Source organism: Portunus trituberculatus, chromosome 43 (assembly GCF_017591435.1).
Source record: "Portunus trituberculatus isolate SZX2019 chromosome 43, ASM1759143v1, whole genome shotgun sequence".
Classification (NCBI taxonomy): domain Eukaryota; kingdom Metazoa; phylum Arthropoda; class Malacostraca; order Decapoda; family Portunidae; genus Portunus; species Portunus trituberculatus.
In genome coordinates, this window is record NC_059297.1 from 10,381,911 (window position 1) to 10,396,910 (window position 15,000).

General features: G+C 39.3%; 1 protein-coding gene and 1 long non-coding RNA gene across 3 annotated transcripts in view; one reads left to right on the forward strand and one right to left on the reverse strand.

The window, feature by feature from the left end:
* LOC123518263 overlaps positions 1-15,000 on the reverse strand; it is a 294,645-nt gene that overhangs the window by 245,356 nt on the left and 34,289 nt on the right. The window lies entirely within an intron of this gene.
* LOC123518261 overlaps positions 1-15,000 on the forward strand; it is a 210,020-nt gene that overhangs the window by 148,700 nt on the left and 46,320 nt on the right. Inside the window, exons 5-8 of one of the 2 annotated variants that reach the window (XM_045278988.1) lie at positions 2,582-2,596; positions 3,810-3,945; positions 9,509-9,660; positions 12,124-12,271. In XM_045278988.1, the coding sequence (XP_045134923.1) occupies positions 2,582-2,596; positions 3,810-3,945; positions 9,509-9,660; positions 12,124-12,271 (451 nt within the window). Of the gene's footprint in view, positions 1-2,581; positions 2,597-3,792; positions 3,946-9,508; positions 9,661-12,123; positions 12,272-15,000 lie in introns of both variants that reach the window. The other variant, XM_045278987.1, reaches the window with a different exon arrangement.

Consider the following 15,000-nt stretch of genomic DNA (forward strand, 5'->3'; position numbering starts at 1 on the left):
GAGCTCGTTCCGTAGGGTAACGTCTGGCTGTCTCGTCAGACTGCAGCAGATCAAACAGTTAATTACACACACACACACACACACACACACACACACACACACACACACATAAATGCACACATGCGCACACAGTAAGAGCCACACACATAATGATATAGATTCCAGAAATATATTAAGCAAATTACACTGAGTAAGGAGGCAACAATTTTCTCCAATACTCTTGCCGCTCGAGAATACACTCGAATACAAATCGACGCATTACTGCTCCAACGTAATAATTTTCACGTGAAATGTTTTTACACCAGAAACCTTTCTTGCGCTCCTGTGGTTTCATTTAGTAGTGGCATTTACGAGGTGACTGACATGCTGCTTCATGTATGTTTCTTTTCTTCTTAAGAAGTGAAACCGCATATACACCATTTTTTTTTCGCTTTATACAAGAACACCTCCAGCATATAAAAAATGATTTTGGTAATAAAGAGTAATATAAAAGTTTGAGCGGTAAATACATTATTATTTTTTTAATAATTACGAAGGCATTTGTGGTGACTACGGAGGTAAAAATTTTAATCCCTCCATCACGGCGAGGTTCACTATGGAATGAAATTAGCTTTGTAGAGATAAACAGCATATATATATATATATATATATATATATATATATATATATATATATATATATATATATATATATATATATATATATATATATATATATATATATATATATATATATATATATATATATATATATATATATATATATATATATATATATATATATATATATAAGTTTTACAGTTACATAATAGCAAAAATTTATGATTAAATTGTTTGCCAGGAAGGAAAGAATATGTCGGCAGCTGTGAAAGGGTTAGAAAAAATTTCCCTCTGCAATATTCATGATTTCCCGAAATAAATGTATATTTCACTTAAAATTGTAATTTCAGTTTAACACAAAAGATTTAAGTTATTTTCTTTTATCCAGACACCTTTTTTCATAGCATATAAGATAATTTCATTTTCCCTTCATCGTTATTCTATTTTTAAAAAGCAGACATCTGTTTTCTGGCATTTCCTAATATTTTCTTATTTTTCGTCTTATTCCTTCCGTATAACGAAGAAAAGTTTTTTTCCTTCATTGGATAATCTTTTCTCGCTTTTTTTTCCATTATTTTTTTATTTCAAGTACCAGGCACTCCTTTTCCTGAGATTTCATAATAGTTATTTTTCCTCTCTTCATTGTTAATTCCTTTTTTCAACCAGCAGACACCTATTCTATTCACATTTGATAAACTTTTCCATTTTTCGCATCAATAATTATTTTCATTTCGAAGTACTAGACGCCTGTTTTCCGGGCATTTGGTAAACTTGTCTATTTATTTTAGATTTCCTCTTCAAGCAACAGACAACTTTGTGCACTTCTTCAAAACCGATGCAATAAGACAATGCGACATCATCAAAGAAGGATATAATTATAGTAATAAAAAGTCTCCCAGACGCCTACTACACGAAGCGCCCAAAGCAATATGCATTAAACCATTCTGCGAGTTATTTTTTTCCCCTTTTATTTTCATGGTGAGTTACCCTCTCACACCTTCCCTCTATTATTGCCTCCCGTCCCTTCGTACCTCTCTCTCTCTCTCTCTCTCTCTCTCTCTCTCTCTCTCTCTCTCTCTCTCTCTCTCTCTCTCTCTCTCTCTCTCTCTCTCTCTCTCTCTCTCTCTCTCTCTCTCTCTCTCTCTCTCTCTCTCTCTCTCTCTCTCTCTCTCTCTCTCTCTCTCTCTCTCTCTCTCTCTCTCTCTCTCTCTCTCTCTTCTCTCTCTCTCTCTCAACTCATCTTTCTCCCTTCCTTTTTCTTTCATGTTCCTCCTTTTCCTTCATTACTACTTCTATTACTGTTACTACTTCTACCTTTCCATTCATCCCTTTGGTGTCTCTCTCCTTCCTTTTCCTCTTTTGATACTCTTACTTTCATCTCTCTCGCCTCTTTCCTTCCCTTCTTTCTCCGTTCACGTCAGGGAGGGTGGGAAGTTGAGAAACAAGTAAAGGGAGATTTTCTTATAGTTTGGGACACTTGATACAGTATTTCTGATTACCTTCAGCGAACTTTACCTGTCTCTCTTTGTGCCTTTCTCTCTCTCTCTCTCTCTCTCTCTCTCTCTCTCGTGGGAATAAAAATCTCCTTATGATGTCATTCGTCAATTTACAGCCAAAAAAGGGTAGAAGATCCGAAAGAAGGCCAACTTTTGAAGTATTTCAAGTTGTAAGCAATAGAGAATACAAAAAAAAAATAAATAGAAACACAGTGAGTCATTTGGTTATAAGGACAGACTGTAGAGCCTTCGAGACTTATTTCCAAGTTTTCATAGGTATTTCTTCCACTAATGATGCAAAATCTATATCATATCCTGAAATAATGAAAATATATCAGAAACTCCTAAGAATTTTCAGACAAGATTGTTAAGGGTAGTCGAGCTAAGACGCTGAAATGTTTGAGAGCACGCTGGTCCCATGCCCCTTGTCGCTGCGCCACCCAGCTCCCTCTCGAAACTGAAAGAATATTTTTTTTATGCTATTAGGGATACAATGCTCAGGTTTTATCATGAAATATAGAATCACTTTCCAAACAACTCAGAGTTCAACAGCAATTACCGAATATATACGTGCGAGTATCATACGATTGGAGATGTGTTCAAGTTACAGAGGTGAATGCTGGCTCGCACAGATAACGAAGTGGATACAGTCACTGGAGGGTGTTCATTGTGCCCTGAGTTCACTAGTCAAATAACGCAGCAAAATGCGAATAAACAAAATAAATAAAAGAATAACAGATTGATTAATGAAAAAAATAAATATTCTATGTTCTAAATCTGGCGCGGGAAATAGGAGCAAGACTGAACCTGGAGTGAATGAACAGAGAGAGAGGCCTGGCGCTGCATCCGCGGCGCCTCGGGAACGCCCTTTATCGTGTGCATGACCGACAACAGGTAGTTAATCGAGCCACCTGCTGCCATCCCTCCATTCAGATGTCAGCGGCGGAGGGTGCATGAGTTTGGAGATAAATTATCGCACAATCCGAATTTCCTTTCAATATTTTCATCGCTATTGTTTTGAGTGCATGGTGATAGAGCGGAGTATTTACTGCCTGTAATAAAGTTGGTTGCATTAGCTGGAGTCACGCACGTAATCCCAGAACAGGTGTACACCTGACGTTTTTCAGGTGGCTTTACTACCAATAGTTTGGGAACAAAAGCCGCCCGTCATTGTTATTTGCTGTCGTTGGCCTGCCGTGTTTACCTCTCTGGATGTGTGTGTGTGTGTGTGTGTGTGTGTGTGTGTGTGTGTGTGTGTGTGTGTGTGTGTGTGTGTGTGTGTGTGTGTGTGTGTGTGTGTGTGTGTGTGTGTGTGTGTGTGTGTGTGTGTGTGTGTGTGTGTGTGTGTGTGTGTGTGTGTGTGTGTGTGTCCTATAGACCCATCGAGTAAGATGGAACAAGTTGTGAAATAATGGTTATGAATTTTTCACCTTTAGGGAATATAAATAGTAAAACTTCCAGCAAAAATACTGCCCCGGTAAAATATAGTCAGGGAAAAATAACCGAAAAATGGCTAAGGGAAAAGGTAAACAGAAAATATTGATAACTTTTATTTTTCCAAAAGTTCATTATTTTGCTCTCGTAAGTTCTGGCAAGGTTGTAAAAGTGTTGTGGACTCCAGGTTAAAACGTTCACTGGTACCCGAAAGTGTTTAGGTTTCCTATTGTCAAGGCTTTTTTGTCTTTTCTTTCCTGCAGAAAAATTTTGGGTGGAGGCGCGGGTGGCTATTGTCGGCAGCCGTGACCTTCTAGGCAGCACTCTCTCCTGTCACGCCCACATGCCCTCACTCGCCCAAGTGCACACTACCCTTCCCCAGGTGCAGACAGCCTCTGTGATAGTCAATGTCACATGTAAGTATCCTATGACTAAGAAAATAATTTGTTATGTATTTCTTTGTTTGAACAATTGGTTGCTTTTAAATTTTACTTATCTACTTAGTAAACTCATTCATTTAATTAATTTTAAAGTAACAGACACGTTCGCCTGTGTTACAATAGCTGAAAATATAAGCATGAGAAGAGAGGATGAGACTGGAGACATATTGTCACTCCTCTTATCTTCTCTAATATTATACGTTGCTTTCAGTGATATAAAGAATTTTACCTGATTCCGCTCCTGCAGAGAAAAACGTATTTATATCAATATGACACTATAGAAACAAGCTACACATATACACGACATTTATTTTTTTACGATTATTCAAAAAGAAAATTGAATGTGTTCAATAACCCTACCACCCTTCTATCCACTCTGGGTAGCATACAAAAATATTCCCAGGTTGGCCCGCTCACAAGGTCTTGTTTTTAGGAGGCGTCCAACTTTTTTATTAAATTTTGCAGCTTCCCTGTACGAGATCCAATTTTTTGCTATTCTACTTACACTGAACACTCAACATCCCAACATTTTCCTCAACGCGAGTCAAGTGTTCAAGGCTGATGATGAGTGTATTGATTCCACTCCCACAAGTTCTCTATCAGTTGTATCCATTTCACTGACTTTTATAATAAAAAATATGTCGTGCACATCATCTTGAAACTTTCTAAGATTTCATGATTTTTTATCTACTCAGTTTCGTAATTTACTACTCAACTATACAAAACCCTTAATTGTCCCGGGGAAAAAAAATATGACACATTCTGCTTTTATCCCGGCATTAATCAAAGCACCTGTTTAAAGCACCTGCTGCAACAGTAAACCCGGACTCCTCACGGCCTTGAAAACAAGAATAAGCTTTTGTCACATTTTTCGTTCAAGTTGCTATTCTGAATTGTGTATTCCTTTAGCTTCCTTTGATCAGTCTTATTTTCTCACTACGTTTTGTTACCTTAGTACGTTTAATATTTTTTGACACACGAAAGCAAAGATGGTGCATTTGGAATTGTCAATACTAAATCAGAAACCTGAGTTTGCGACGAGTGTTTCTATGTTGTATTTGCGAGAAACACATCACAAAAATGACTTTAGAATATTTTACTGGCTATAATCACAAAGCTACAAAGAACAGACGTGACATAACTCCTCTCCAATGATCTCAAAGATAAATTGTCGGTTCTAAGACTTACGGTATGGTTTAATTATCAAAACCTTGCTAGTTCGTTTGAAACTCGTACTCCGTAGCTTAAACTATAATTCGACTGAATATAACGTCAGCTTAGATTTCTCGAATTTATTTTTCAGACACGACCCTTAACAAGAATTGCATGAATACGGGGAACTCATATATCTATCTCCCTATCTATCTATTTCTTATCTAACTATGGATCAGTTTCCGTGTCTATCAACATATCACACGTATTTGTAGGACTTAAAAAAAAGGAAGGTTACAACTGAAGGATCTCTATTCATTGTTGTCCTTGCTTCCTCTAATCCTCTTATTCTCCCCTCATTCTCTCTCTTACATGCCCGAGCACTTTAGTTCTCGAATTTTGCTGTAGGTTGACTTCTTGCACACATATACTATACTCACTCATTCCCTTAATCATCTCACTTAATCATTACATATTCATTATTTTGCCTTTATTTAACATACCAGATCTTTTGTATAAACTTTGTTTCCAACATCCATCTTAACCCATATCACAGGTTTGGCCAAGCATTATACTTGTTTTTGTGATTATTGGTACAATTATTGCTTCTTGCAGACCTTTTCCTCTTTCATACGCCTTACATATTGAACCAGTCTTCTCCCTTCCAGTCCCATTTCTCCCTTCTACCCCATTCTGTGTTATCATGCTGGCACATGTTCGAAGTGAGGTACTTAAATCTATGTATCCTAACCATTTTCTTTGCTCCTCAGGCTAATCTCACATCTATTTGGGCATTGAACTCGATATGGACCGACCTTGTAAACCAACGAGTTCACTTTCACTTCTTGTAAGTGACATCAACGTAATTCGTTCGTATTCGCCTTTGCCTCTTGCCTCTATCAAACGTATCTACGAGTTTCCGAAGGAGTTATACGGAAGACTGGTGCATTTTCTTACCTTTTTAGCAACCCAGCAAAACTTGTAATCTTTAATGTATGAAAAATACATTTTTTTTCTTATTAATACATACACTTAAACAATGTAGACTAATAACATACCTACATAGTTTTTCATAACTTGCTTATACTATATCAAACAGTTATGACCCAGATTGTGAAATTTGTATCATAAGTTGTGTAAGATCAAATTCACTTAGACGTTTCTATCGTCCTTGTCAACATTACTTTCGCCTCTGTATTTTAATTATACATATGTTTACTATGGATCAGCGGATGTAGATTTTCTTGCTTATGTGTTAGAAGGGGGAGTGGAGTTTGTCTTGTCGATTTCTCTTCTTTAACTGGTTCTCTCCATTCTTTCATGGTCGGCTGCGCTGCTAGTTTCCTTGCTGTCTTTTACCACTATTTTCCAAGTTATTGCTGATTTGGACTCGCTGGTTTCATGCTTCCCTGCTTCCCTCTGTACGCTACCTAACACTTTCAGCTCACCCTCATCCCGATTCTGTAGTATATCTTACTTATACAAGAGTTAGCCAGAATACTCACTCCTTCATCCCCTTCATTGGTAAACTCTGAAACAATCTTCCTTACTTTTCCCTACTTTCCCACAAGTTGGACTATTTCAATAGGGGAATAAGATACCCCGCTGACTAAATTGACCTTTCATTTTTTAAAAGTCGCACAATTTTCCTTTTCTGGAGTTCCAATAAAGCTCTTTTTTTTCCCTTGTTTGTTTATTTTGTCTTTGGAGAATCACGTAGCATTTAAAAAGTAATTTTCACGGGAGGAAATTAATCATGTTAAAATCCCATTCCAAAACACCTTTCTCACTACGCCGTCTTACGAACACATTGAGAAGGATTCAGCCTTTCACGAAGCAGAGCGAGGCAAGGAAAGCCGAGCCGCACTTGGTCCTGATGGGCCTCGCTCCGGCCGGTAAGCCTTAACAAGCTTCCATTATTCGTTGATGTCCGAGTCTGTGCCGGAAGCTGCCTGTTACTAACTTCCATCAGGCGAAGCTTACACTACCGCTGCAAAACACTCCCCTCCTCCTCTCTCTCTCTCTCTCTCTCTCTCTCTCTCTCTCTCTCTCTCTCTGCTTTTGTGAATGGTGTGTTTATTTCTACGCGGACAAGCTTACCAAACCTATTTGTGACAGCTCTCTAGGTGAACATATTGTTCTCCTTCATTTAATGGCCAGACGATTTACTTCTCTTGCTCAGAGATACTCGTCGTTAGCCGAATTTGTCACAATGTGATAACTTTTGTTATACATATGTGCTAGTGTGCTTCCTGTGTATCTCCAGTTCATGTGTGTGCGCGCGCGCGCGCGTGTGTGTGTGTGTGTGTGTGTGTGTGTGTGTGTGTGTGTGTGTGAGGAGAGAGAGAGAGAGAGAGAGAGAGAGAGAGAGAGAGAGAGAGAGAGAGAGAGAGAGAGAGAGATGCGGTGGAGTAGGTGCAGAGAGGAGAAATCACTGGATGGACGGATAGATGGATGTATGGATGGATGGATGGTGGAAACTTGTGTTCTCTGCAGCACACAAAACCCACACAGTATTTGCCTGCTGTCTGCCAATAGTGCTGTAGTGGAAGTCCACGGAAGATAAAAGCAAAACATGAAATTCACATTTATTTGTAAACGTAAAATTAATGACTTTCATGAACTGGCCTTGATTTCACAACCTCGCCGTGATTTCACATCATCTTTTCGGTTCATGTGTGTGGATGTTGTGGTGTATATAGTCCGTGAGAGTCTTTCTCTCCCTAACAACTGAGACATACTTGACAGATCCTATGAGGCTAAACATCATCTGTAAACCTACGTGTTTTTAATACTAATTTTCAAATAGTATTGTTACTAATTTATCATTTACAGGTACAGCATGCGCCGTTTTTTTCATATATTCAATTCATTTATCGATTTATTTATCATTTTGTGAAGAATCTTTAGCACGTGTAGAGAGTTAGATAGAAAGCAAAGCGGTACCTCAACACATTCAGCTCTCTCTTTCCTCTTATCACTTTTGTGTATACTGTGGTAGAGAATTCACCTTCGCGTGTGAAGAGTCTAACAAAAGTGAAACCTGATACAAGACCGAAACTTTCTGAACTTTATAATTGTATACGAAAGAATACATGTTGTTTTTGAGAACATTGAAAAATAAAACTCCTCTGGGGGAGTACAGGAAAGAAGTCTGTAAAACTACAAACAAGCCAGAATTGCTTCTTTTGAAAGTCTCTAAGACAAAGCTGTAAATTTTTACTGCAGAACTTAAAAAAATAAAGGCTTTCACAATAACATTTCATCACACATTTAACTTTAATTCAGAAATATATTCGAAGATACGCAAATATACAAAAAAACTGTTCTAAACGTTTTGTTTCAATCATTGCAGATTAGGTTTGCGTTAGTCTTTTCTTATGAAATGTAATTTACGATCAAATGAAGAGGAAATTCAGAAAAGTCTGACCCGCACAAAAATCTAAATTGCTTCATGATGAAAGAAAAACAAAGAAAAAAGAAACAGGAGGGTTTTGTTCTTTGAGATTGGCATGGTTCTTATTGTCTGCCTGGTTGAGGATGAAATTTGTGGAGTTACTTTAAAATTCACAAAGACTATGTATCAAGTATGTAAAACACACACGCACGCACACGCACACACGCGCACACACGCGCACGTACACACACACACACACACACACACACACACACACACACACACACACACACACACACACACACACACACTCAAAGGCTCCAGCAGGGGCACGAGGCTTGCCAGTATGTTAGTTGCTAAACAAACTGTAAATAGCGGCGCTCCATACTATGGATTTTAATATGCTCTCAGTTCCAACTCGACAGCAGAATTATTGTTCGTCGCTATTCTGAGTTTTCTAAGTCACGGCAAATCATCACCTGTCTGGGGCCCGACAGCCTGGAAACTAAATACAACGCACACTCCCTGCCACTCTCCAATGACGAGTTAACATTCCAGCAGGAAGGAGGCGACTCTCATTTCCAGACCTGCCATTATTGCAAATTCAATATGAATCCCTGCGAGTACGAACTCATGCACAAACACACACACACACACACACACACACACACACACACACACACACACACACACACACACACACACACACACACACACACACACACACACACACACACACACACACACACACACACACACACACACACACATTTCCCATCCGTGACATATAATTGCCCTCAAAATATATCCTTTTATCCTGCCTAACCTCCTTTCTTTTTTATTTTTCAGAGCAATACGTGAATACGGTGAGCAGATATCTGTCGACCAACTGACACATTTCACAACTTCTAAATATAATTCATGCTTTTACGAATATGACAGAAAACACAACAACAGAGGCAAGGCACTTGCAAGTCTCTCTCGTTGCAGTGCCACCGGTGACAGTCAGAATTCTGGGTCCAGGCGCTGCAGCCTCGGCGGGCACGAAGCTGCGTCTGACATGCCGTGCCGCTGGCTCCCACCCTCCCGCTCAGCTAACCTGGTGGAGCGGCCACAAGCCCCTCTCACAAGTTTCTTATGCCGTGAGTAATCCAAGCAATGGAGGAAAGAAGTAGAGAAATTGGAAGGAAAGGGAACGAAGGACAGAAGAACTAAATTTGGAGAGGTAGTAAAAGTTCTAGGAAAGATTGATAAATGGATGGATTATTTTAACAGCGAAAATTAACATTAAAAAAAAAAAAGGGATGGAAGCGTATTATGAATGTGACTGGGAGGAACTGAAGTGTGTTGAGGAGAAATAAATGTATGAATTATACAAGCTGCAAAATTAAACTTGGAAATAAGAAGAGCAGGAGGTATGAAAATAAAAGAAGAGGAAGCGCAAAACTTATACAAACCGTAAGAAGAAAACAAAAAAAATGGAAGTTTGATTCTCCAGTTACTTCCTTGAACGGGTTAAGTATCAGAGATATTTAAAACGAGAGAGAGAGAGAGAGAGAGAGAGAGAGAGAGAGAGAGAGAGAGAGAGAGAGAGAGAGAGAGAGAGAGAGAGAGAGAGAGAGAGAGAGAGAGAGAGAGAGAGAGAGAGAGAGAGAGAGAGAGAGAGAGAGAGAGAGAGAGAGAGAGAGAGAGAGAGAGAGAGAGAGAGAGAGAGAGAGAGAGAGACTAAAAGAAAAAACGGAAAGAAATACTTATACCTAAATACAGCCATCACACAAGGGACGTTTCTCAGCTTACGTGAAGAGAAGCAGAGAAAAGGGAGGGGAATGAAAAGAGAGGGAGGGGGAGCAAAAAAAAGGAGTAGCATTGGGGAAAGAGAGATGACAGGAGTAAAGGTGTAGTGAGGAGGTCAGAGACACATGAGCACAAGCACCTGGAGTCCTGTGAGGTGAATTTGGTCGAATGCCGTCGAATGCCGAGTGTGTGGCGTCCTGTAAACTGCGCCAACGGCAGAAGTTTGGTGGGAAAAAAAGGAAAATTGCGGGACAAATGGATAGCAAGAAGAGGGACGGGAGTTGGCGAGAAGGAAAACAAGGGAATGGCGACAAACAAACAGGAAGAGCAGAAGAAGGGAAAAACAGACAAATAGAAAAGAGGAAAAAAATAAGAATATGAAGGAAAGTTGGAAAAAGAAGGGCAAATAAAGAGAGTGGTAGTTTAATATTGCATCACAGTCACTTCCTACTTCTATTTTACTTCCTTTCGATGGTAGAAACTGAAATGGGATGAATGCCTCGGAGGGGAGAAGCTGAAGAGAGTGGGAAAGAAGAGAGGGAGAGGCAGAGGACCGAGTGTATATACTGTAACGTGAGAGTGTTAGTGGTGAAGATTAAAGTTAATTTGTGGAGATGAAGGAAGGGAGAAGGTGCGAACCAAAGAGATGAAATCATCTGAGAGAGAGAGAGAGAGAGAGAGAGAGAGAGAGAGAGAGAGAGAGAGAGAGAGAGAGATGAAGGAAACGTCACAGGTGTCTATTAGTAAAAGAAAAGTATAAGAGAGGCAGTCTTTTATTATGATATAAAGATAGTCCGCAATTTCCTCGCTTTTATCAGTAGTGAAATATGTCCTTCAACATCAAGAAAGCAGGGAGAAAAATCTACAACTCCTTTGATCGCTCGCTTCATTCTTTGTATACGCGAAACAAAGGAAACTCTCCACTACCACTTTCTTCTTTTCCTCTTCCTCATGAGCAATGCTTTTCATTATTGTCATTGGTGATGAAGCTTCGACTGCAGCTACTAGTAATACGAACACTGCTATTACTAATAATGATATGTGACAATAACGGCAATGTTATAATGACAATGATAATAACATAATGATAATAATAATAATAATGATGGTAAAATTAATGATGATAATAACAATAATAATAATAATGATAATAATGATAATGATAATGATAGTAACAATAAGAATAATAATAATAATAAAAATAATAATAATGATAATAGTAATAAAGACAACAATAATAATAATAATAATAATAATAATAATAATAATAATAATAATAATAATAATAGTAAAAATGAAAAGGCTAAAAATAATGATAGAATGATGATGAAATGAAAAGCATAATAAATAAGGTTAGCTCAAAATACCTGAAATTTCATTCTTTGTTTTGTAAAATTTTGAAGATGATGAATTTCTTGATCACGTGTTATAAAATCATTCATGTATCATTCAGAGAGAGAAAACAATGGAAACTTATATTGAACATTGAAAAAAAAAAAAAAAATGCTAAACAACCTTGAAGAGAAATAGAAGCATAATGCAGGTGACATTGCCTATAGAGCTTTCAAATGGAATAGTGGTCTTGCTATTTGACTTTTCACAATAATACTTGTAAAATAAAATGAGTGTAAAGCGACAAAGCATGAACGTGTCTTTCAGTGTCAAGTGAAGAGAGTGGCACCTTGTCCCTGAGTGCCTGAAACAAGGTAGACCAGCCTGGAGAATCTGATCTGGGTCGAGAAGAGCAAGTGCTTTGGTTTTCCATTGATGTCTCAAGTGTCTTTGTTCTCCGTCTTTCTCCTTGTTCTCAGGTGGAGGCCGGTGGCAACGTGACCAGCGCCACCCTCACGCTGCTTGTGGACCGGGAGCACAACGGAGCCACTCTCACCTGCACTGCCGCCAATCCCGCCTTACCCGGAGAACGAAACCTCAGCGACTCCATCAGGCTCAGCGTCTACTGTGAGTATGAGAGACTAGCATGGGGCTGGGGAGGGTAAATGAATGGCTGTCTTCACTTTCTATTGCCAGGAGTGGGATGGTGTTGTTTGCTTGTTGTGTCTGAGTTGTGTTGTCAAGGTAGGGATACTGTGTGTTTACTGTGTTGTCAGTGTAGAGATGATGTGTCTGTGCTGTGTTGTCAGAGTAGGGATGCTGTATGTGTGCTGATGTTAGGGTAGGGATGATGTCTGCTTGCTGTGTTGTGAGGATAGTGATGCTGTGTGTGCTCTTTTGTTAGGGGTAGGAAAGTTGTGTGCTTGTGGTGATGTCAGTAGAGATCTTAGGATGTCTGCGTTGCGTCGTCTGAAGGAAATGTTTACTGTGTCCTCCATGTGCTTTCAGAGAGGGAATGATACTGTGTTCTTATTTTGTCAGGGAGGAAAAGGGTGTTGTATCCATGCTGTGTTATGAAGGAAAAGAAGGGTGTTATGTCTACACTGTGTGGTCATGGAGGGAAAAGATGTTGTGTACACGCTGTGTTATAAAGGAAGATGAGTGGTATAAGAAAGCTGTGTTATCAGAGAAGAGAAGTTTGCTGTGTCATCACAGTGCTGTTAGGGAAGAAAAGGGTACTGTTTTAACACGGAACGGTAGGGTGCTATGAGCAAGCGGTGTTGTCACGGAGGGAAAGGATGTGTGTCCAAGTTTTTAATTTTCTCTTTATGGGGTGCTATGTTGTGTTATCTGGCATACAGGATGACGGTGGGGAGCGTAAAGCTTGATAACCCAAAGCTATGTTGGTGCAGGAAAAGCAGTTGTCCTCGCTGTGTCAACAGTAGAATATTACTTTTGCCGTAAACTGTGGTAGGGTCTTGCGTTTATGCTTTGTAATTTGCAACAGCTTTTGCGTATACCTTGTGTTGGTAGTGGGTACAGGAATGAATTTTCTCCTGGTTACTAGCTAATTCTCAGACAAGCATATGTTTTCGAAAACAAGTATTTCACATTACATTACAGAAGGACATGAAGCTACACTGAGTATTCAAACTCCTGGCAATATGGATCACGGCACAAATTCAGCAAGTCTTTAGCAATGTGTCGGAAAGCATTTCAGAGCTACAAGATGAAATGCTTCCTGACCGGGCTTTGTCCACTATTGTCGTGCTCCTTCTCGCACTGTGCTTCTCAACGGAGCCTCACCAAGAGACGGAACACGCTGAGCCTTTCCGTAATCATTACAGGAAACGCTGTTCATCCCACTGCCTAAGGCACGACACGGGTGGCTTAGCTTGCGGCTCTTGCACCAGACTCGACGTTCATGCGAGTGAAAGCAAGTCATCCTCATCAGTGCTTGCCTCATAGTGGCTCTGGACACCACTTAGAATCCAAGGATTCCACTGTTGTGTTCACGAGATGCCATGAAAAAAAGGAACTCGTCCCCTTGTTGCTTCAGTATTGAGTTAAAACTTTAGAGCGGCTTCTCGCTCCTGTGGGAAATAAATAGGAAAACAATAAAAAACTTAATTGCACACGTGGGCGACAAGACGCCGCAGGCAGTGTGTGGTATACATTGTGCTGCGGGGAAAGGGCAGTGGAAGAGAGCTGCGGTAGTAGAAAGGGAAGAAAATGGGGAGGGGAAGTGTTTACTGTGAACACTGAAAGTAAGGAGGGAGGGAGCTTTGAGAGAAGGGAGGGGATGGACACTATAAACAAGGACCAAAGGGGAGGAGGGAGGCATAGAGGGAGTAGTTAGAATGGAAGAAGGGCTAAACGCACACAGTAAGGGAACGAGAAAAAGGTGGCCTACTGGTGCACGGCATGCGGGGAACACAAACACGGAAAGGGGATGTTGCTTTTAGTAGGGCAACACAGACAAAAAATACTAAACGTCAAAAGTGAATACACAGAAGAGCAATGCTAACAACACACATGTTAGTACGACCAAGTAAAAATTGCCGTCCTGTTTTTGTTTTGATGATCATTCAAGTGGGGAGGGACTAGTGCTGACCTGACCACACAAACATCATCTGATGTATAAGAGCAGAATACTAATCATTGTTTGTCATTAACTGAAGTGGTGAATGAATTATGTAGCATTACTGCCACTCATCTTTGCGATGCTGTGAACTCAAAACTATAAGCAAGAATTTCAAAATTAAGAGATGGTGCTATGTAAACACTTTGTGTAATGCATGTGAAGACGTTGGCATTACCGGCTACAAATAATGTATATTGCCAAATAAATATTATTTTCTCCATTTATCAGCAACCCAGCAAACATATTTCTTTATGATATCATTCCATTGGTGACATGAAATATACAATACTATCAGTAGAAACAAGAACACTACATGTAAAAAGAAGGGAAGAAAAAATTGGGTACTGTAAGAAAATAATAAAAAAATATATAAGAAAAGAAACATTTAATTTAGGTGATACCAGTAATGTGACCATTTTTGGATAAAAAAACAAAAAAACATATACACACCAAATAACCATGACACCATCAATATTATGCATTTATACATTAAACCTCGCCGTTTCAAACAAATCTTTCTGTTTAGTTTGTATTCCCAGTTTCCTTTTCATTTTACCAGGAGCCTCCTTCACCAATCTCTTTTCATGTCATTACTTCACTTCACGTTTCCTTCCTTTGCTGACCACTCCCCGCAGAGCTTTCCCATCTGTCTTTACACCCTGTAGTGTTCTCACCTCCTTTCTACATATCACGGTAATCCTATTTTCTTGCT